The following is a 22,109-nucleotide window of genomic DNA, read 5'->3' on the forward strand; positions in this document are numbered from 1 at the left end:
CACTCTTCGCCAGCACTGTGGGTGGGCTCGTGTCAGACCAGGGTGCGCAGGGTGTCCAGGATGGGGACCACGGTTTATCACAACACAGTGCCCCCTTGTGGATGAAAGGGGGAATCCTATTCAGTACTGTGTAAAAGGATTCATGTCAGCACAGGCTGGCTGGGATTGATGTAGGGACTCACTGCAGCTGCCTCACACTGCACTGAGCCTCTATACGCACACTGTAGCTGCCTCACACTGCACTGAGCCTCTATACACACACTGAGGCTGCCTCACACTGCACTGCGCCTCTATACACACACACTGCAATGAGCCTCTATACACACACTGAGGCTGCCTCACACTGCACTGTGCCTCTATACACACACACTGAGGCTGCCTCACACTGCACTGAGCCTCTATACACACACTGCGGATGCCTCACACTGCACTGCGCCTCTATATACACACACTGCAGCTGCCTCACACTGCAATGAGCCTCTATACACACTCTAGGGCTGCCTCACACTGCACTGAGCCTCTATACACACACTGTAGCTGCCTCACACTGCACTGAGCCTCTATACACACACTGTAGCTGCCTCACACTGCACTGAGCCTCTATACACACACTGAGGCTGCCTCACACTGCACTGAGCCTCTATACACACAGGCTTGTCTGTGTCCTGAGAACGTGTTGTACACACAGACGTCAGTGGAAACACATCCCAGTGACCCAGCATGGAATTCTCCGCTGGGCTGCTGGTGAGAAACAGCACCTCTGTATCTCCACCCAGCCAACCGCTATCTTCAGGAAACACAGCTTCAGGAGAGCAGCTGTCAGATAAGAACTCGCTAAGGGTAATTTATTTAGTTGTGGTCTTTCTAGTTCTCCTTTCTTTTTACTGGATGCTTTCCTTTTAGAAAAATATTTTTAGAACTGTAGGCCAGGGTGACAGACCAAGACCCCAGTGCACAGCAGTCTGATCCAGTCCAGGTTTTACATAACAGTCAGTCAGTAATCCAGTGCACAGCACTCTGATCCACTCCAGGTCCAGCCCATTTTCCCGGAAGCTATTTAATTTTCCATTGCCGAGTTTGGACTGTGGTAAGAAACCCATACGAACTGAGGGAGAACATGCAAACTCCACACAGACAGGACCCCAGCGTGGCCAGGCAGCAATGTCAACCTGTGTGTCACCCTGCTGCCTACCGTGGTTTCTATGAGCTGACAGATATAATAATAATAATAATAATAATAATAATAATAATAATAATAATAATATTCTTACACTTATATAGCGCTTTTCTGGACACTCCACTCAAAGCGCTTTACAGGTAATGGGGTCCCCTCCACCCCCACCAGTGTGCGGCCCCACCTGGATGTACACCTTTGGATGTATTGCCAAAGGTGTACATATAGAGAGCAAGAGATGAGACAGCACACAAGCCCCGCTCCAGACAAACAACCATAACAATAAACGATGAGATTACAAATAAAATACCCCCCCCCCCTCAGCATTTCGAGCACCGTGGTTACGGAACAGCACACAGCACGTGGTGTTTGCTTTCCTGTTCCGCTCTGCCCCTCTGACGTCACCCCGCCCCGTGCGCCGGCGCAGAGCGGCTCGCGTCGTGGGAGCCTTCGCCTCTCCGCGGAGAAACAGCTGATGGTGATGATGAAGATGATGATGATGGTGGCGATAATGAGGAGGAGAAGGAAGTGGACGAGGATGCCCTGGTGAAACACAAGAGCTGTGATGCTCGGGGAAGAAAAGGAGCTCGAAGAAAAACGCAGCAAACAGTTTTTGTATTAAAATCGATCTCCCTCCCCCCCCTCTCTTCCGCCTGCATTTTGTTTTGTCTCCGGGAAGGAGTGCAGACACGGGCGCTGGTCTCTAACGGAGGGAGACGAGACGTTTATACATAAAGAGCGGCCGGGCTGAGTCCTGGCTCAGCGCCTCTCGGCTACAAGCGATCCCGATCGGTTATCGATCCGGTGATTGATCCGCAGTCGCCGGCGGTGGCGCCCATGTGCGTTGGTTGCTTTGTGTCGCTGAGCACAAACGGGGCATCGACCCTCTCCTGGCGGCTTTTCACAGCTCTGACCGAGCCGATCTGAAGGAGATCGGGGCAGGACCATAATCATAATAATATAAACAACAACGACATTATCATTATTTTGCGTGGGGAGAGCTCCCCGCGTTGGTGGGAGCAGCAGCGTGTCCAGAAGGTGCGAGAGACTCGCGGAGGAGGGAGTTGGGACTGTGTTTTTGTGTTTTGTTTTCTTGCTCTGCTGTGGGGGGGATGGGGTAGTTGAAAATCGTCGCTATTGATAATCTGTCTACGGATTCCGGAAGAGGATTGTTTTTTATCCCGAGAAAGCGGAGCCGAAGGAGCGAAGCGTTACTGGGGACCTTTTTTTTTTCTTCTTCTCCCTCCCTCCTTCGAGAGACAGACGCCCACAGACGCGCACACCCGCGCCCGCCTTGTTGTTTACCCGGTCCAGCGAGAGAGAGAGGGAGGAGACCGGAGGGAAACGGCAGAGAGAAGCGGGAGACACTGTCAGGAGCGGCCGGACCGGGAGCGGCCTCGGCGGGGTCAAGTGACTAGGAAACCTCGAGGCATCGGCCCCCCCCCCCCCCCACCCCCGAGGGCGCAAAATGGCGACGGCGGCGGCGGCTCCCGTCACATCGGGCTCCTCGGCTCCCACAGGTAAAGTGAACATGAACAAATAAATCGAAGGATATCTAAACCTGCGGAAATGCGTATACCGTAAAGGGACCTGCGAGGCCTGGGATATAATTTGTGTTTTAGGAGGTTCGTGTTGGTCCGCTACCGCGTCGGACGAGTTAAACCGAATCCGACGTTGCTGATGCGGTAACGTCCCCCCCTCCTCTGTTACCAAACACCGCTTTGTAAACAAATCTTCCACTAAAACACACGTTTAAGGTCAGTAACATGACGAAATTTAACCGAAGAGGGGTTAAAGGAGCCTCCTGTTGTGTCGTGAGAGAATCGCAGACGGAGAGACGCAGGAATTTTCCACTAAGACTCGGACAGACCGCAAGAGCCTCCTAATAATTTGGCAGCCGATGCTCCAACCCCATTTTGAGGGTTTCACTACAGTATTGGGTTTTAAAGAGAGGAGAGGGGAACATTTTGTATTCCTTTATTAGTTTAAGGGTTGGGGGTGCACGGGTTTTTGGCTAGCGAACCTGAAGTATCTTTTTTTTCCCCGTTTCACAAAACAGGGTTTTACTGTGTTACCAGAGATGTCGGACTCCAGTCTGAATTTTTATAGTCTTGTCCATCAGACTGTCAGCGCACAGGACTAGTGGGATCCGTTCCGGGTTTTGCCGTGTGCTCAGTCAGACGTGCACAGTGATGCGATCCACTCCAGGTTTTACTGTGTGCTCAGTCAGATTCCCAGTGCACAGTGGTTAGGTTCAATCCAGGTTTTCAGCCAGATGACCACACTACAGTGGTCTGATCCTGTCGGGTTTTGATAGTGTTGTCACTCAGGTCGCTAATGCACAGCTGGTTGGTAACAGTAATCCAGGTTTTACTGTAGTTTACTAGGCTCCCCTGTGTAAAAGGCACCCCCCAGCTACACAGTAAGTTGAGAAACCTCACACAGTAGCCCTCAGGCTGAGTCCTTCACTTTGAGTATAGCCTCCCGACTGTTACTGACTCCTGAATGAGAAAACTCCCAGTGTGTAGAATGACACTTTAACTCTTCATAAAAGAGGCTTCTCTGACTGTTGGATGTTGCTCTTCTGTTGTGCTCAAGTCGTGTTGAGTTTGGAGGCACCTCAGCCCTGTTTGGAGAGAACACCAGGATGCTCCTGCTCGCTGAGCTTTCTTTGCGCAAAGGGTGGTGGGAGTGTGGAACAGGCTGCTCAACCATGCTGTTGAAGCTGCCACCCTAGCTTCTCTCCAGAGACAGCTGGTTAAGATCCTCCAGCCAGGACAGGAGGCACCGCTTTACACCAAGGGTGGCGGGAGGATGGAACAAGCATTTGGACAGCCATGTTGCCGAAGCCGATGCCCCGGCTGCTTTCCAGAAACTGGGGGGGTGAGATCCTGGGATTAGCTGCTTAACTAGCAAAGGGGCTGTTGTCTGAATCCGCCCTCGTGTTCTCAGGCCATGTGGCTGGGAAGCAGGCGGTAGGGGTCAGTGAGGACAGCTGGAGCTGAGCAGATTCCTCAGGTTTGGAGGTGGTGGGGTGTGGAAGAAAAGGAACGTTTTCCAAACTCCAGCTCGGCTAATGGCTTCACCAGGCGGTCGAGTCATGTGGCTGGAATTTGTGCAGGCGCTGCCCCTGCCTGTGAGGCAGAGTATTAATAAAAACATACTTACACAGCTCTTTCCTGGACACTCCACTTCAGAGCACTGTACAGGTAATGGGGATCCCCTCCACCACCAGGGGGTTATTAGGAGGCCATGACTGGTGAAGGCCAGGGGGAAATTTGGATTGGGAACAGAAGTCACACTGGAGATGATCACCCACGAGCGCCTGCGGTGTGGGAGTAGCATGCCGGTCTAGTTTCCTCACATCCCGAGGTCATCCAGGAGTATCGGTCTCCAGGCTACGGCGCAGTGAGCCGGAGAGGGAGGCGGTGTGTCTGGTTGATCTGGTTCAGTGTGCTGGGTGGCTCCTCTGCTCCTGTGTCCTGGAGCCCTGTAAGCTCACATGTGTCGCTTCATGTTGCCCTGGTGACTGGGACCCCAGCTGGGTCTCTGGGGTGCAGGGGCTCATCCTGGACTGGGACCCCAGCTGGGTCTCTGGGGTGCAGGGGCTCATCCTGGACTGGGACCCCAGCTGGGTCTCTGGGGTGTAGGGGCTCATCCTGGACTGGGACCCTGGCTGTGATCTCTGGGGTGCAGGGGCTCATCCTGGACTGGGACCCCGGCTGTGATCTCTGGGGTGCAGGGGCTCATCCTGGACTGGGACCCCAGCTGTGATCTCTGGGGTGCAGGGGCTCCTCCTGGACTGGGACCCCAGCTTGTCTCTGGGGTGCAGGGGCTCATTCTGGATTGGGACCCCAGCTTGTCTCTGGGGTGTCGGGGCTCGTCCTGGACTGGGACCCTGGCTGTGATCTCTGGGGTGCAGGGGCTCGTCCTGGACTGGGACCCCAGCTGGGTCTCTGGGGTGCAGGGGCTCATCCTGGACTGGGACCCCAGCTGGGTCTCTGGGGTGCAGGGGCTCATCCTGGACTGGGACCCCAGCTGGGTCTCTGGGGTGTAGGGGCTCATCCTGGACTGGGACCCTGGCTGTGATCTCTGGGGTGCAGGGGCTCATCCTGGACTGGGACCCCGGCTGTGATCTCTGGGGTGCAGGGGCTCATCCTGGACTGGGACCCCAGCTGGGTCTCTGGGGTGCAGGGGCTCATCCTGGACTGGGACCCCAGCTTGTCTCTGGGGTGCAGGGGCTCATTCTGGATTGGGACCCCAGCTTGTCTCTGGGGTGCAGGGGCTCGTCCTGGACTGGGACCCTGGCTGTGATCTCTGGGGTGCAGGGGCTCGTCCTGGACTGGGACCCTGGCTGTGATCTCTGGGGTGCAGGGGCTCGTCCTGGACTGGGACCCCAGCTGGGTCTCTGGGGTGCAGGGGCTCATCCTGGACTGGGACCCCAGCTGGGTCTCTGGGGTGCAGGGGCTCATCCTGGACTGGGACCCCAGCTGTGATCTCTGGGGTGCAGGGGCTCATCCTGGATTGGGACCCCAGCTGGGTCTCTGGGGTGCAGGGGCTCGTCCTGCACTGGGACCCAGAACCAGGCGGACAGAGGGGGAGATGGGAGCACCTGGGTGATGGAGGGGTGTGCAGTACTGCTGTCCCACGGCAGTGAGGGTGCTGCTCTGAGCTAGCAGCCCGTCTGGGCTTGCCTCTGTGGGGGGTGGAATTCTCCGCTGGGCTGCTGGTGATCCAGTCCAGGTTTGGTGGTGTTGTCTGGGTGCACCCCTGTGTGTGTGTTTGATTTGCCGGTCAGGGCAGTACGTGCCTTCGCTGGAGCCTCCCTCATGTGCTGCTGGAGTGTTGATGCGGCGCTGCGGGGCTATTTATACCCAGCTGTATCTGGGAATGTTTATTTCTGCAGACCTGTGTAAGCTCTGTCCGTTAAACCGGGCCCTGGCGGACAGAGTTGTCTGGTGAGGTCTGTCTGTCTGGCCCGACAGATGGGTAAAAATATCCCGGAGGAGTGCTGGAGCTCTCGCCAGTTAGTACAGTAAATCGGGCGTCAGCAGGCTGGATCTGGGAGGACGGGGGTCTGTCAGAGGACCTGACAGGGCTGTAACAGTCGTGTCTTCTCCTGCAGATCTCAGGACTCAGTTCTGGAGAAGGCTGCACCTTCAGAGAGGTACTGGCATGGAGGAGCGCAGCATGCTGGGTGTGTGAGTGTGCACAGGCACTGGCTGGAGTAGAGCAGAGCCGCAGAGCGAGGGAATGCGCTTTTAACACGCTCGTACAGTCCAGAGATCACTGGTCCAGTCTGGGCCGGGTCACACTGTAACCCTACAGTCCAGAGATCACTGGTCCAGTCTGGGCCTGGTCACACTGTAACCCTACAGTCCAGAGATCACTGGTCCAGTCTGGGTCACACTGTAACCCTACAGTCCAGAGATCGCTGGTCCAGTCTGGGTCACACTGTAACCCTACAGTCCAGAGATTGCTGGTCCAGTCTGGGCCGGGTCACACTGTAACCCTACAGTCCAGAGATCCCTGGTCCTGTTTAAGTTCCTGGCGGTCAGTTTGCTGTTTAGCTCCGTTTGTATGAACAGTCTCATTATGCAGTTGTGTGCAGTTGATTTCTCAGGCTGTTTGCATGCTGTGGGCCATTCTGAGCCTGGGCGGGGGGAGAGACTGGGAGCTGGACTCCCTGGTCCGGTCCTCCTGGCCTGAGGAGGGTCTGCTCCCCAGCAGCCCGGCATGTTTGGGGTTGCAGCGGGGCGCGAGGGGGTGCTCGGGGTTCACCTCTGGGCGAGAGCTTGGCGTGATTGTGCACGGCTGTCCACTCACAGAGGAAGAGAGGGAACCCTGCCTGCACACTGCGCCATGTGGGTTTGCTGACCCCAGGGGGCGCTGTGTGGGGAGCACCATGTGGGTTTGCTGACACCAGGGGGCACTGTGTGGGGAGTGCCATGTGGGTTTGCTGACCCCAGGGGGCAATGTGTGGGGAGTGCCATGTGGGTTTGCTGACCCCAGGGGGCACTGTGTGGGGAGCAGGTTTGCTGATCCCAGGGGGCGCTGGGGCCCTGGGCTGAATTTCTGACCTGGGGTGCTGTCTGTGTGGAGTTTGCACGTTCTCATCTGGTTCGTGTGGGTTTCCTCCGGGCACTCTGGAGTGGATGTCCTCCCCCCCCCCCCCCCCCAGAGAGCACGGTGTCTTGGTGACGGGGGCTGTGGGGTTGGTCACGGTTGCCAGGCGCCCTGGTTTGGTCTGGAACAGCTGGTCTGACAGGCCCAGCCTGTGAGCCGCCCCTTCCAGCTCACGTCTCCCCTGCGTGGGTGCAGCTCTGTTCGATTTGCTAAATCCCGTCCATCTCTCTTCCTCTCTCCAGGGTCCACCGGCTCCCGGAAGATGACGGCTTCAGAGGTGAGTCGGGGTCCAGTCCTGCCACACGCAGTTCCTGACATAGCAGCCCAGCTGTCCAGACCTGTGTGTGCTCACCTGGAGCAGTGAGACATACAGTGTGCTGTGTCCTGTCTCTCCCAGCTGTCCAGACCTGTGTGTGCTCACCTGGAGCAGTGAGAGATACAGTGTGCTGTGTCCTGTCTCTCCCAGCTGTCCAGACCTGTGTGTGCTCACCTGGAGCAGTGAGAGATACAGTGTGCTGTGTCCTGTCTCTCCCAGCTGTCCAGACCTGTGTGTGCTCACCTGGAGCAGTGAGAGATACAGTGTGCTGTGTCCTGTCTCTCCCAGCTGTCCAGACCTGTGTGTGCTCACCTGGAGCAGTGAGACATACAGTGTGCTGTGTCCTGTCTCTCCCAGCTGTCCAGACCTGTGTGTGCTCACCTGGAGCAGTGAGACATACAGTGTGCTGTGTCCTGTCTCTCCCAGGAGTCCACACTTGGCATCTGTTGTAGTATTTTCGTAAACACATTAGACCACACAGGCCCTAAAGGGACTGTTCTTCATTTACAGCCTGAAAGACATTAATCTCATTAGTCTCGGACTGAGAAGATTAGGACGGGACTTGATTCAGGTTTTCAAAGAGGCGCTGAGGAATTCTGCACAGGGGGGGTCTCTTCAGAATAAACCAGAGAGCTCAAGTGGGAACGAGGGGGAAGCGCAGGAGGCATTTCTTTACTGGAAGGGTTGTTGGAGTCTGGAACAAGCTGCTCTTTGTTGGTGAAGCTGATAACTTGGCCTGGGGTCAGTTTACTAATTCCGAAGCTGATTGGCTGGGCTGAAAGCCTCCATCACAGCCTGTTGCCCCTCTCTGTGGATACTGGCAGCATGGTGACTCTTCCTCTCTTTCTCTCTCTCTTCTCCCTTGGAATACCTCTCTTCCCACCCTCATCCCTCATCCCTCTTCCTCTCCCAGGTCCCGGGCTCCTCGGGGATGCCCAGTTCCCAGACATTGAAGAAGATCGGACACAGGGGGGTGGACCCTACGGGGGAGACCACATACAAAAAGGTCAGAGGTCAGCCTCCCTTGTTGGGGGGTAGGGGCTGTACAACAGTGGTGGGCCCAGTGTCAGGCTGGACAAGCCCTCTCACGCTGCTGGGGTTGCTGGTCTGCATGGTCCACTACTCGCTGGACCTGACCGGCTTGAGCTCACTGAGGTCCGTTCTCGGGGTGCAGCCCTGCCTCTCCGCTGGCTGACGGCCCCTTCTTTCCCTCTTGCCCCCTGCAGACCACCTCCTCTGCCCTGAAGGGGGCGATCCAGCTGGGCATCACGCACACGGTGGGCAGCCTGAGCCAGAAGGCCGAGAGGGACGTGCTGATGCAGGACTTCGTGGTGGTGGAGAGCATCTTCTTCCCCGGGTGTGTCTGGCCCTCTCGAGCTGTGCTAATGTCCTGGAGTGTCCAGTCAGTGTGTCTGTGTTAACCTCTCTCTCTCAGTGCAGTGTTAATGTACTGGAGTGTCCAGTCAGTCAGTGTGTCTGTATGAACCCCTCTCTCTCAGTGCAGTGTTAATGTACTGGAGTGTCCAGTCAGTCAGTGTGTCTGTATGAACCCCTCTCTCTCAGTGCAGTGTTAATGTACTGGAGTGTCCCGTCAGTCAGTGTGTCTGTATGAACCCCTCTCTCTCAGTGCAGTGTTAATGTACTGGAGTGTCCAGTCAGTGTGTCTGTATGAACCCCTCTCTCTCAGTGCAGTGTTAATGTACTGGAGTGTCCAGTCAGTCAGTGTGTCTGTATGAACCCCTCTCTCTCAGTGCAGTGTTAATGTACTGGAGTGTCCAGTCAGTCAGTGTGTCTGTGTGAACCCCTCTCTCTCAGTGCAGTGTTAATGTACTGGAGTGTCCAGTCAGTCAGTGTGTCTGTATGAACCCCTCTCTCTCAGTGCAGTGTTAATGTACTGGAGTGTCCAGTCAGTCAGTGTGTCTGTATGAACCCCTCTCTCTCAGTGCAGTGTTAATGTCCTGGAGTGTCCAGTCAGTCAGTGTGTCTGTATGAACCCCTCTCTCTCAGTGCAGTGTTCATGTACTGGAGTGTCCAGTCAGTCAGTGTGTCTGTATGAACCCCTCTCTCAGCGCAGTGTTAATGTACTGGAGTGTCCAGTCAGTGTGTCTGTATGAACCCCTCTCTCTCAGTGCAGTGTTAATGTACTGGAGTGTCCAGTCAGTGTGTGTGTATTAACCCCTCTCTCTGCCTCAGCGAGGGCAGTAACCTCACCCCAGCCCATCACTACAGTGACTTCCGCTTCAAGACCTACGCCCCCATCGCCTTCCGCTATTTCCGGGAGCTGTTCGGCATCCGGCCTGACGACTACCTGGTGAGTCTGGGGGACGCTGGCTGACCGGCCCCCTGCCTCTCCTCCTGCCTCTTACCCCGTCGCTGCTTGGGTGTTGTTCTCATGGCCGTTCATTGGATTGCAGTACTCCCTGTGCAACGAGCCCCTGATCGAGCTCTCGAACTCGGGAGCGAGCGGTTCTCTGTTCTACGTCTCCAGCGATGACGAGTTCATCATCAAGACTGTCCAGCACAAGGAGGCCGAGTTCTTGCAGAAGCTCCTGCCTGGATACTTCATGGTGAGGCTGGCTGACTCATCGCTAGTTTCTCTGTCCATGTCTCTGTCTCCCTCTCCTGCTTCCTGCTGTTAGTACAGTGTCTGTTATTACACACATACAGTGTGTACTGGAGTGTCCAGTCAGTGTGTCTGTATGAACCCCTCTCTCTCAGTGCAGTGTTAATGTACTGGAGTGTCCAGTCAGTGTGTCTGTATGAACCCCTCTCTCTCAGTGCAGTGTTAATGTACTGGAGTGTCCAGTCAGTGTGTCTGTATGAACCCCTCTCTCTCAGTGCAGTGTTAATGTCTTGTTTCTTGTAGAACCTGAACCAGAACAAGCGGACCCTGCTGCCCAAGTTCTACGGGCTGTACTGTGTCCAGGCTGGAGGGAAGAACATCCGGATCGTGGTGATGAACAACCTCCTCCCCTGCGCCGTGCGCATGCACCTCAAGTACGACCTGAAGGGCTCCACCTACAAGCGCCGCGCCTCCGCCAAGGAGCGGGAGAAGAGGCTGCCCACCTTCAAGGACCTGGACTTCATCCAGGACATCCCGGACGGGCTCTTCCTGGAGCCCGACATGTACAGCGCCCTGAGCAAGACCATCCAGAGGGACTGCCTGGTGAGGCCCCGTCCCTCAGCCTAGCTCCTTGTCCTTTTGCAATGACCGCTCTGTCCCCCCCCCGTGTCCTCGCAGTGACCGCTCGCTCGCTCTCTGTCCCCCCCGTGTCCTCGCGGTGACCGCTCGCTCGCTCTCTGTCCCCCCCCGTGTCCTCGCGGTGACCGCTCGCTCGCTCTCTGTCCCCCCCGTGTCCTCGCGGTGACCGCTCGCTCGCTCGCTCGCTCTCTGTCCCCCCCGTGTCCTCGCGGTGACCGCTCGCTCGCTCTCTGTCCCCCCCGTGTCCTCGCGGTGACCGCTCGCTCGCTCTCTGTCCCCCCCGTGTCCTCGCGGTGACCACTCGCTCTCCTCTCTCCGCAGTTGCTGCAGAGCTTCAAGATCATGGATTACAGTCTGCTGGCGGGAGTGCACAACCTGGAGCAGGCCCAGCGGGAGCGAAACCTGGAGTGGAGCGCGGAGGGGGCCGTGACCCCCGATCAGCGCCGGCCTGGCGGGCAGAAGGCCTTGTACTCCACCGCCATGGAGTCCATCCAGGGGGAGGCCCGCGGTAAGGGCACGGTGGAGACGGACGACCAGTGAGTGCAGAATACTTTTCATTATCGTGGTGGATAGGGGCCAATAACCAGGGCAGGCTGTGGCACAACACCGTGATCACCGTCAGCCCCGATCGCTCTCCTGATGCGAGTCAGTGCACGGTGCAGTCCCACAGCCTCGTCAATATCAGCCCCGATCGCTCTCCTGATGCGAGTCAGTGCACGGTGCAGTCCCACAGCCTCGTCAATATCAGCCCCGATCGCTCTCCTGATGCGAGTCAGTGCACGGTGCAGTCCCACAGCCTCGTCAATGTCAGCTCCGATCGCTCTCCTGATGCGAGTCAGTGCACGGTGCAGTCCCACAGCCTCGTCAATATCAGCTCCGATCGCTCTCCTGATGCGAGTCAGTGCACAGTGCAGTCCCACAGCCTCGTCACTGTCAGCCCCAATCGCTCTCCTGATGCGAGTCAGTGCACAGTGCAGTCCCACAGCCTCGTCAATATCAGCTCCGATCGCTCTCCTGATGCGAGTCAGTGCACAGTGCAGTCCCACAGCCTCGTCAATATCAGCTCCGATCGCTCTCCTGATGCGAGTCAGTGCACAGTGCAGTCCCACAGCCTCGTCAATATCAGCTCCGATCGCTCTCCTGATGCGAGTCAGTGCACAGTGCAGTCCCACAGCCTCATCAATGTCAGCTCAGATCGCTCTCCTGATGCGAGTCAGTGCACAGTGCAGTCCAACAGCCTCATCACTGTCAGCCCCGATCGCTCTCCTGATGTGAGTCAGTGCACAGTGCAGTCCCACAGCCTCGTCAATATCCGCTCCGATCGCTCTCCTGATGCGAGTCAGTGCACAGTGCAGTCCCACAGCCTCGTCAATATCAGCTCCGATCGCTCTCCTGATGCGAGTCAGTGCACAGTGCAGTCCCACAGCCTCATCAATATCAGCTCCGATCGCTCTCCTGATGCGAGTCAGTGCACAGTGCAGTCCAACAGCCTCATCACTGTCAGCCCCGATCGCTCTCCTGATGTGAGTCAGTGCACAGTGCAGTCCCACAGCCTCGTCAATATCAGCTCCGATCGCTCTCCTGATGCGAGTCAGTGCACAGTGCAGTCCCACAGCCTCATCAATATCAGCTCCGATCGCTCTCCTGATGCGAGTCAGTGCACAGTGCAGTCCAACAGCCTCATCACTGTCAGCCCCGATCGCTCTCCTGATGTGAGTCAGTGCACAGTGCAGTCCCACAGCCTCGTCAATATCAGCTCCGATCGCTCTCCTGATGCGAGTCAGTGCACAGTGCAGTCCCACAGCCTCATCAATATCAGCCCCGATCGCTCTCCTGATGCGAGTCAGTGCACAGTGCAGTCCCACAGCCTCATCACTGTCAGCCCCGATCGCTCTCCTGATGGGAGACGCCAGTGTGTCTGCCTGTTTTCTTTTTTCTTTGGCTTATGTTTGTTTCCCATGTGCACAGCTGAGTGTAATAGTTCCCTGTTATTAACTGGGCTCCAGCAACCAGTCCACAGCCCTGACTGCCGGGCCACACTGCTGCCATGTAGTGGGATATCATTCCGATAATAAGGTTATACTGTGCCTGTCGATCAGTACTCAGTAGCGTTACAAAGAACAGAGAGTCTGTGGGTGCTGTTATCCGTCTCGCAGTAAAGTATCGGGCACAGTGGAGACGGTCAGCGGGCCGAGTGGATATCAGCGCTGACCGGTCAACAGTACCGGCATCGTGATCGATACACTTCCTGCTGCTGGCTGACTTGTCGCCCGTCGTGTTGTTGACACAGGATGGGAGGGATCCCAGCGCGGAACGCCAAGGGAGAGAGGCTGCTGATCTACATCGGCATCATCGACATCCTGCAGTCCTACAGGTAAGCTGGGGTGCAGAAGGTCAGAGGGCCTGGGGGTCTAGGGGCCTGGGAACCCCTGTCCGCCCCGCGCCTGACCCCATTGTCTCCCGTCCCGCAGGTTCGTCAAGAAGCTGGAGCACTCCTGGAAGGCGCTGGTCCACGACGGGGTGAGAGACTCCGCGCTTTTCCGGGCCCGATCCCGCCCTGCGGTGTCCAGTCTTGTCTGGTCCAGTGCGGCCCTAACCCTGGTCTGTCTCTCTCAGGACACGGTGTCGGTTCACAGGCCGGGCTTCTACGCAGAGAGGTTCCAGAAGTTCATGTGCAACACAGTCTTCAAGAAGATCCCATGTAAGAGAGCCTGGGGTGTGGGGGTGGGTATGGGTGTGTGTGAGGGGTTGTGGAGGTGAGTATGGGTGTCTGTGGGCATGTATGTGTGTGTGTGTGGAGGAGGTTGGGGGTGGGTATGGGTGTGTGTGAGGGGGTTTGGAGGTGAGTATGGGTGTCTGTGGGGATGTATGTGTGTGTGTGGAGGAGGTTGGGTGTAGGTGTGGGGGGGTGTGGAGGTGGGTATGGATGTCTGTGGCCATGTGTGTGTGTGGAGGAGGGTGGGGGTGGGTATGGGTGTCTGTGGGTGGGTATGGGGGTGCGTATGGAGTTGTGGAGCATCGTTAAGGGATGTGTGGGGGGGGGGTACAGATCTGGTCTCACCTGCTCTTGTCTTCTCCCTAGTGAAGCCCTCGCCCTCCAAGAAGAGCCGCGGGGGGGGCCAGGGGGGCATGCGACGGACGATCACGGGGGGCACGGCCCCCCACCAGCACCAGAACCCCCACCTAGAGCCCCGGCTGGTCTATCAATCGCACCTCCACCACAGCAGCGCCGAGGCCGACGGCGAGAGCGGTGAGAGTGGAGGAGTGTGCCGGTGGGGGGGGGGTCCGCTGGCAGGCCTGCGTCGCAGCTGGGGTCTGATCTGCTGTGTTTGTCTCCTCCTCCTCAGGCATGCAGTCGGGCCGCCCTGACCTCCTCCCGAGGACCCCTCCCCTGGATGAGGCCATCAGCGACTCCGTGGAAACGACCCTGTCGACCTCATCGCTGGGCAGCGCCGGACAGCACTCTCCCCTTCGCAGGCAAGAGCTCGTCGTCCTCCCACTCTCCCCCCCCTCGCTCGCTCCTCTCTCTCCCCCCCCCTCGCTCGCTCCTCTCTCTCTCTCTCTGACGTCTCCCTCTCGCTGCAGGTCGGTAGGTGTGGAGGTGCACAAGCCTGCCAGCACAGAGCAGGACAGTGGCTCACCCAACACTCAGGCCAGGTAACACTGGGGAGAGACACTGAGAGGGACAGACTGACTGACTGACTGGGGGACAGAGACGCACACTGAGAGGGACAGACTGCCTGCCTGACTGGGGGACAGAGACAGACACTGAGAGGGACAGACTGCCTGCCTGACTGGGGGACAGAGATGCATGCTGAGAGGGACAGACTGCCTGACTGACTGGGGGACAGAGATGGACACTGAGAGGGACAGACTGCCTGACTGACTGGGGGACAGAGACGCACGCTGAGAGGGACAGACTGCCTGCCTGACTGGGGGACAGAGACGCACGCCGAGAGGGACAGACTGCCTGCCTGACTGGGGGACAGAGACAGACGCCGAGAGGGACGGACTGACTGGGGGACAGAGACAGACGCTGAGAGGGACAGACTGCCTGACTGACTGGGGGACAGAGACACACGCCGAGAGGGACGGACTGACTGGGGGACAGAGACGCACGCCGAGAGGGACAGACTGGACTGACTGGGGGACAGAGACGCACGCTGAGAGGGACAGACTGACTGGGGGACGGAGACACACGCCGAGAGGGACAGACTGGGGGACAGAGACGCACGCCGAGAGGGACAGACTGACTGGGGGACGGAGACACACGCTGAGAGGGACAGACGGACTGGGGGACAGAGATACACGCCGAGAGGGACAGACTGCCTGACTGACTGGGGGACAGAGACACACGCCGAGAGGGACGGACTGACTGGGGGACAGAGACGCACGCCGAGGCTGGGCCCTGTCAAGCTGACTCCCCCCTCTCTCCTCCCTGTGTCTCGCCCTGTCCGTCCCTGCCGGGCAGTTTGGAAGAGGAGCTGGATCAGCTCCCGGGCAGCGAGGACGCCATCTCTCTGAGGGACATCGTCCCCGAGACCAACATCTGTTTCGTAAGTGTGTCCTCCGGCCCCGCCAGCCCCCCCGCACACGGCTCCCTCCTCGCCGAGGGTCCGACTTTCACCCTCTGTGTGTCCCAGCAGTGAGCCAGGGGGCCGGGCCCGGAGGCCGGAGATTCCTGGAAGAGGAGCTGAAGGAAGAGGAGCAGGCGGGGGGAGACGGGAGCTGGGGGCAGGAGATAAGGCCGTGGGCTTTTCGGGGGGTGAGGCGGGGAACGAGGAGCGTTCGGGCTGGGTGGTGATGGGACAGCCTGGCGCGGCTGGGGGAGGCCGGGAGAGGGGAATTCCGATCCGGAATCTGCTGCTCCCACCCGTCACCCAGAACGCCTCTTTAAGAGCCTGCTCCGCATCGACCCGGGGGGGGGGGCGCAGGGGTCCCGCCTGCCTCCCTGAAATCTGTCCCGCTGCCCCGCTCCTGGGCTCTCCAGGAATGTCTCCCGGAATCCCAGTGGCGTGGACACCGGCTCTCTCCCTTCCGGACACCGGGAACTGTCAGTAAAGTGGTCCGGTTACTCTCTGTGGGTCTCTTCTCCTCGGATCTCAGCGGGAACTTGGGGGACAACCCCCCTCTCTGGCCCGCGACTCTCTCCAGACACACCCAGGCCTCTGCTGGCTGGGCCAGGAGCAGAGCTCAGGCCCGAACCCTCTGTTTTTAAACACGTTTTTATTCTCTGAAGCGAAGCCCAGAGCCGCCCGCTGGCGGGGAATATGGATCACGTTCGGACACGAAGGACCAGCCTTCCCCCCCACCTTCCTCAGCCTGGGCCCTCCCTCCTCCTCCTCCTCCCTCTGCAGCGGGGGCGTGACTGGGCCTGCTTCTCTCTGCCCACTCCTCGGCCTCCAGTCCCTCTGTCCATGTGCCCAGCTGTGTCTCCGAGTCCAGACTGTCCCCCTCCGTGCCCCGCAGCCCGCTCCGACACGTGCTCGCACGCTCACTCACGTGTGCACGGATGTGGTGCAGTCCCATGTGGCTTTCCCGGTCTGCTGAATTATGGAACCGATTCCTGCACCCTCCAGTGGCCCGGGGGCTGGAGATCGGGTCATTAATGGTCCCGCAGCGCAGAGGCCCGACCCAGTGTGGTGGAAGAGTTGTGGTTGACCGGTCCTGCAGGGCCTGATGCAGACGCTCTGGCAGGAGGCTGTTATTTACACTACAGGTGCCGTGGAAGGAGTCGGGTTGGCTGGTTTTTGGAAGGGGGGGGTGGTGGGTGTTGTTTCCTTCGACGTGATGAGTGCCTTCCTCCTCTGTGCCCATCTAGGTCACGATTTCCAATCTTGATGGAATACAGTGTATGAATATCCCGAATGTGTGAGGGGCAGGAACTTAATTAAATCTGTCACAGATCACAGAGAGACTGGGGCTCCTTTACAGCTCTCTGTCTGTCCCAGACTGGCAGTGAGATTAATATCCTGACTCTATAAGGGCTGTGTCTCTACCTGTAACACTGACACAGATCACAGAGAGACTGGGGCTCCTTTACAGCTCTCTGTCTGTCCCAGACTGGCAGGGAGATTAATATCCTGACTCTATAAGGGCTGTGTCTCTGTCTGTAATAGAGACACAGATCACAGTGAGACTGGGGCTCCTTTACAGCTCTCTGTCTGTCCCAGACTGGCAGTGAGATTAATATCCTGACTCTATAAGGGCTGTGTCTCTACCTGTAACAGAGACACAGATCACAGTGAGACTGGGGCTCCTTTACAGCTCTCTGTCTGTCCCAGACTGGCAGGGAGATTAATATCCTGACTCTATAAGGGCTGTGTCTCTACCTGTAACACTGACACAGATCACAGTGAGACTGGGGCTCCTTTACAGCTCTCTGTCTGTCCCAGACTGGCAGTGAGATTAATATCCTGACTCTATAAGGGTTGTGTCTCTACCTGTAACACTGACACAGATCACAGTGCAACTGGGGCTCCTGTAAAGCTCTCTCAGAGCTCAGTGTGTCTGTCTGCTGAATGATTTGGGGAGAGTGGGTCCCGTGTGTAAAGCGCGCACACGCGGCGCTGGGGAGGTGCGTGTGTGATAATGTACAGTACTGCCCCCCCGTTTCCCTAGGTTCTTCTCATTGGTGCAGGAGAAGGGATGGCAGCATCGTGCGAAGGGAGGTTACAGCCGAGAGGAGGCCCTCTGGCCTGTCTCGCTCGGCCCTCTGTGCCTTGGCGGAAGACAAGGAGCAATTCGGACTTTCAGAGAGATTCTTACCGCTGTTGTCGATGAATGTAGTGCCCTCAGTGCAGGGGAAGGGGGGGTCTCTTCCTGTGGCCGGGTACATGCGTGTATATGAAGATGTGCGTCCGTGAGCTTCAGCGGGTCATCAGGTCAGGTGCTCGCGGTCGCCGGGCCGAAGCTGTGGAAGACCACCTGCCCTCCCGAGGACGCGTCTCCCACCCTTCAGGCTCCCGCAAGAAGAGGGGAGCGCCGCGTTCCCAGTCCTGCTCCGGGGGTTCCCACACGGGCTTCTGATCCGCCCGCGTGCTCAGTTAAAATCATCAGACGTCTAACGCACTTCCGCCTGGTCTCGCGAACACGCAGGGTCGGACAGCTTGAGTGGCCTGGGTGGCCCTCTGCCCTTGGAGCTGAAGTACAGCCAGCTGGCCGGCTGCTCCGGTCCGGGATCTGCGGGAGGTAGAGAGAGAGCCGGGCGCGGAGCCCCAGGACCTGGATTGGGAACTGCGGCGGGGCGGAGGCTTGGGAGTTGTGTGGGTTTTAGTCTCGAGATCCGGTTTCTCTCGGCGCTGGGACTGGTGTGATCATGGCACTGAGAGGAACAGGCACCGGTACCCCTTTCCTTCAGCCCGGCTTGGGCCTGAGAGGCCTGTAGGTGGCGCTCTCTCCCTGCTGGAGGGCTGTTCTTATAGCCAGAGGGGCGAAGACTTCAGAATTTGTTAATTGATCTAGTTCACTAATTGTGTGTCCTGGGTGCTGTGAAATCCAGGGGCAGTGACCAAGCGTCGTCGTCCCCCCATCCTTTACAGAGTATTCTCTTCAGGCAGGGGCTAACGATCACCTTCATCTTCGAGACTCATTAAGATACTAATGGAAAGCTGCACCAGAATTGTTTGGGCTAGATTTATACTACTACTAATTACCCGCAGTGAGGATAAACCGGGACTCTGGGGGATGTCTCCCGGCGCAGCTCCAGCTGATCTCGGGGTTCGGGGCTCGTCCATCTCCCTCGGGACGAAGACGACAGGAATAGAATGAGGTTTTTTTTTTTTTTAGATTCTCCAGACTGGCAGCTGGTCTTACAGATTTTCCTCTTTGTTTACAGAAGCTTTGGCGACGATGATTATGCAGATACTTTTTGTACACGAAAGGCTTGACCCCTTCAACCCCCCCACATCCCCAACAGGACACTGCTGCTCCTCTAAAAGCCGTCTCGTCCTGAGTGGGTCCTGCCGCGCGCAGGGACTCTGTACAGAGCACAACTCCAAGCACAAGGCCGAGCATGCACAAACACTAAGGGGCCTGGGGCTTGGACCAGAAAGACTAGCCTGCATTAGGTGTGCAACAGGCTGTTGGCCTTTGAGTTTTGACAGGAAAAGCAAATGAACACATGCGTGACAGCTGGACTCCCATTGAGCAGCAGTCTGATCCATCCCACTGTCAATCAAAGCCTTGCAGCTGGTGGTATAACCTGGAGTGGATCTGACTCTTGTGTACCAGGAGCCTGACTGAAAGCACTGTAAAACCTGGAGTGGATCTGGCTCAAAACACTAGTACCCGGTGTAGATCTAACTGTTGTGCATTGTGGGTCTGACCGAGAGCACTGAAAAACCAGGAGTGGATCTGACTGCCGTGCCCTGGGAACACTAAATCCTGGAGTGGAACAGACTGCTGTCCAATAGGAGCCTAAAATGCCCCTAATTGTTGAATCTCCTTGTCTTCTGTTCTTCTTTAGCTCTTAGGGCTTTTAATTGATTGGGCAATTTAATTGTCCTGGACTCTGCAGTTTTCTTCATGCTCTGTTGAAGGTTTGTGTGAAGGGCAGACTAAAACCAGAGACGTCAAGCTGTTGAGCAGGTCAGCTAATGACTTAAACCTGCGCGTTCTGCCAGAGACGACAGGGCTGGCCTGGCCCCATCTGAAACCAGGTCTTTCACTACCTTCCTGGGGGTAATTAAACCTCTCCTATCCTGGTTCACTACTGACAGCCCAGCCTTCAGCCTTGTGTTTGGGAGGTGGTATCAGAGAAGGGCAGATGCCTCATTTCTCCGACGTGTGCGATGATGCGATCCCGGAATCCTGGCCCGGATTCTGCTTCCTCCGGGTCAGAACCACGAGCTCATTCCATTAAACCAACTGAAGCTTATTGAACAAACTCAGCTTTTCTGTATCTGCTGTTTGCTGTTGTAGTTCGGTCTCTACATGCTGTTAATATTGACGGAGCTGGCAGCTGTCCCGAAGGTGTGTTGTACACAATTCAAGGGCTCAGAAGGACGATGTTTTTAACTTTTGTGACTTTGCATCATCCCGTAAATCCTGTTCTAATAATTAATATTGTAATTAACCTCTTGCTGCTTTTACATTGCTCTATGGTTCTGGTCAAAGAACTGGAAATGTGATCTTTACCGTTTGTACACTTTTTTGTTTTGTTTTTTATAATGGTTACCATCTTTTAAAAGACTATTGTGTCTCTTAATTATACCTGTATGTAACTGTATATATCTGTCACAGAAAGGCCTTCTTTGCTTGTGATACTCTGCTTGTTTCTACAGCGTTTCAGTGATCTGGTCTCTTCAGTTCTCAGATTTGAAATAAAAACGTGCTTTTTTTGCCGTGACCTGAATCTGTTGGTTTTTGTGGGCCAATATAGATTCATGAAAAATGGGGGGGGGTGGAATGCCAGTTTGCAGTGCTGCCTCCATTCTGGGTTCGAATCGGGCCTGGGGCAGTGGTCTTCTGGGTGGAGTTTGCATGTCCTTCGCCATGTGGGTGAGGGTTTCCTCCCAGCCCGAAGATATGGGGCCACAGGACTGGTGGTCCCCCAGCTTCCACCTACACAGCTGGGGTACAGGGGTCCCCTGACCCACAGGAGGGCCAGGTCAGTGTGTGTCTGCAGGTTTTCATTCCAGCCCGACTCTTTAACGACCTCAGTCAGCTCGTTACTGGCTTGATCGGACCGGTTTAACGACTTCTCCCAGCTCATCGCGTGCCACTGCTTTACCGAGGCCTGGAAGCCCTGCGGGCACAGCGCCCCCTCCTGGGGTCGTTGAGCTGCTGCTGCAGGGTCCCAGTACACACGGGGCCGAGTCCGCGTGGAGCCGCGGAACTGATCCGCGCTGCGGGGCGCAGCCTCTCCGCAGACGTTCTGGGGGACCCCAGGTTGCGGGTTCGAATCCCACAGCTGGCAGAGGAATCCCACACCGGTGGGCCCCTGAGCAAGGCCCTTCACCCCAGCTGCTCCAGGGGCGCTGTACAATGGCTGACCCTGCGCTCTGACCCCCAGCTTCTCTCCCTGTCTGTGTGTCTCATGGAGAGCAAGCTGGGATCTGCGAAAAGACAAATTCTTAATGCAATAAATTGTATCTGATCTTATCTTCAATAAAGTGATCAGTAATCTTTATCGAATGATCTTAAGATCAATAAAGTGATCTGATCTAATTGACACAACGGGCTGCTCGGTCGGCACCCCGACGAGCGTTTTTTCCTATTCAGAAGGTCGGGGATCTGGGGTCCCTGACGAAGGGCAGGCAGATTTAAAGGGACCTGCAGTGTGTTGAGGACCTGAACACCGTGAGAGTGTTCAGGTTAATCCTGATACCAGAGCTATTAAGGGTTCAACTGTAACTGAATTATACGCTAAATGAAAACCAGTGGGTTTTGGGGTGAGTGGGACCAGTGCATCAGAGAAAGTGGGGGTCTCAGGATAGCACTGTACTCCTGTGCTGGGGCTGGAGTCCAGTTGCAGGGTAGGGATCTGAAGTCTTGACTGGGGCGTCGCTGGTTCCAGTTCCCTCTGCAGATGCTGCTGCTGCTGGTGTCCCCGACCAGGGTTGGAGCGATGCCGCCCTCTGGTGCTGGAAAGAGAATCTACCGCATCTGAGAATTCACAAATTCATACAAGAGCCTCGAAAAGCCGACTCCTGCCAATAGCAAAAATCCACTTGTTTCTGCACTTTTAAAATCTTCTTCGGTTTGGAAGAGCTTTAGTGGCATGACTGGATTAAGTGTTGCTAAAGCAGATACTATAAACGCCAGCAGCGAACTCACCCTGCAGCTCACTGGAGACCTCCTGGGAAGGCTGAGGTTGCTGCTGCAAGAGGTGCTGTTCTTCGGATGAGACGTAAAACTGAGGTCCCGACTCTCTGTGGTTATTAAAGACCAGTGTCCTGGCCAACTCTACCCCCTGCAATTACCAATCATGGGCTCCTAATAATCTCCCTCTCTGAACTGGCTTCAATACTCTGTTCTCCTCCTCACTGAGAGCTGGTGTGTGGGGAGAGTACTGGTGCACTCTGGTTGCCATCTCATCTGACTGGGACAGGAGATCACACACTGTATTATTATTATTGAGAGACAGGCTCACTGTCTGTTCCTCAGGCTGGGACAGGAGATCACACACTGTATTATTGTTATTGAGAGACAGGCTCACTGTTCCTCAGGCTGGGACAGGAGATCACACACTGTATTATTATTATTGAGAGACAGGCTCACTGTCTGTTCCTCAGGCTGGGACAGGAGATCACACACTGTATTATTATTACTGAGAAACAGGCTCACTG

The 22,109-nt window shown here is 56.6% G+C and overlaps 1 protein-coding gene across 3 annotated transcripts; it reads left to right on the forward strand.

The window, feature by feature from the left end:
• Positions 1-1,586: 1,586 nt before the first annotated feature.
• On the forward strand, positions 1,587-20,167 carry pip5k1aa (phosphatidylinositol-4-phosphate 5-kinase, type I, alpha, a). Of its 3 annotated transcripts, none has more exons than XM_088620331.1 (16): positions 1,587-2,694; positions 7,543-7,577; positions 8,530-8,622; positions 8,843-8,973; positions 9,810-9,927; positions 10,031-10,183; positions 10,483-10,782; positions 11,140-11,354; positions 13,109-13,192; positions 13,290-13,338; positions 13,435-13,519; positions 13,901-14,068; positions 14,166-14,295; positions 14,404-14,475; positions 15,290-15,374; positions 15,462-20,167. In XM_088620331.1, exons 1-16 carry the CDS (start codon positions 2,643-2,645, stop codon positions 15,465-15,467), a joined length of 1,776 nt encoding a protein of 591 aa, XP_088476457.1. In that variant the 5' UTR covers positions 1,587-2,642; the 3' UTR covers positions 15,468-20,167. The 3 variants fall into 3 exon arrangements, with proteins under 3 accessions (XP_088476457.1, XP_088476458.1, XP_088476459.1); XM_088620332.1 differs by having other exon boundaries at positions 15,465-20,167; XM_088620333.1 differs by lacking the exon at positions 1,587-2,694 and adding an exon at positions 6,321-6,341.
• Positions 20,168-22,109: the final 1,942 nt, after the last annotated feature.

This window comes from Lepisosteus platostomus, chromosome 26 (genome assembly GCF_059453375.1).
Source record: "Lepisosteus platostomus isolate fLepPlt1 chromosome 26, fLepPlt1.hap1, whole genome shotgun sequence".
Classification (NCBI taxonomy): domain Eukaryota; kingdom Metazoa; phylum Chordata; class Actinopteri; order Semionotiformes; family Lepisosteidae; genus Lepisosteus; species Lepisosteus platostomus.

Bases quoted from the DNA above. Each gene is read 5' to 3' on its own strand.
- pip5k1aa (XM_088620331.1), top strand. From the start codon at position 2,643: ATGGCGACGGCGGCGGCGGCTCCCGTCACATCGGGCTCCTCGGCTCCC. The intron at 13,193-13,289 runs GTAAGCTGGGGT...CCCGTCCCGCAG, and splicing joins GACATCCTGCAGTCCTACAG to GTTCGTCAAGAAGCTGGAGC. The intron at 14,069-14,165 runs GTGAGAGTGGAG...CCTCCTCCTCAG, and splicing joins CGAGGCCGACGGCGAGAGCG to GCATGCAGTCGGGCCGCCCT.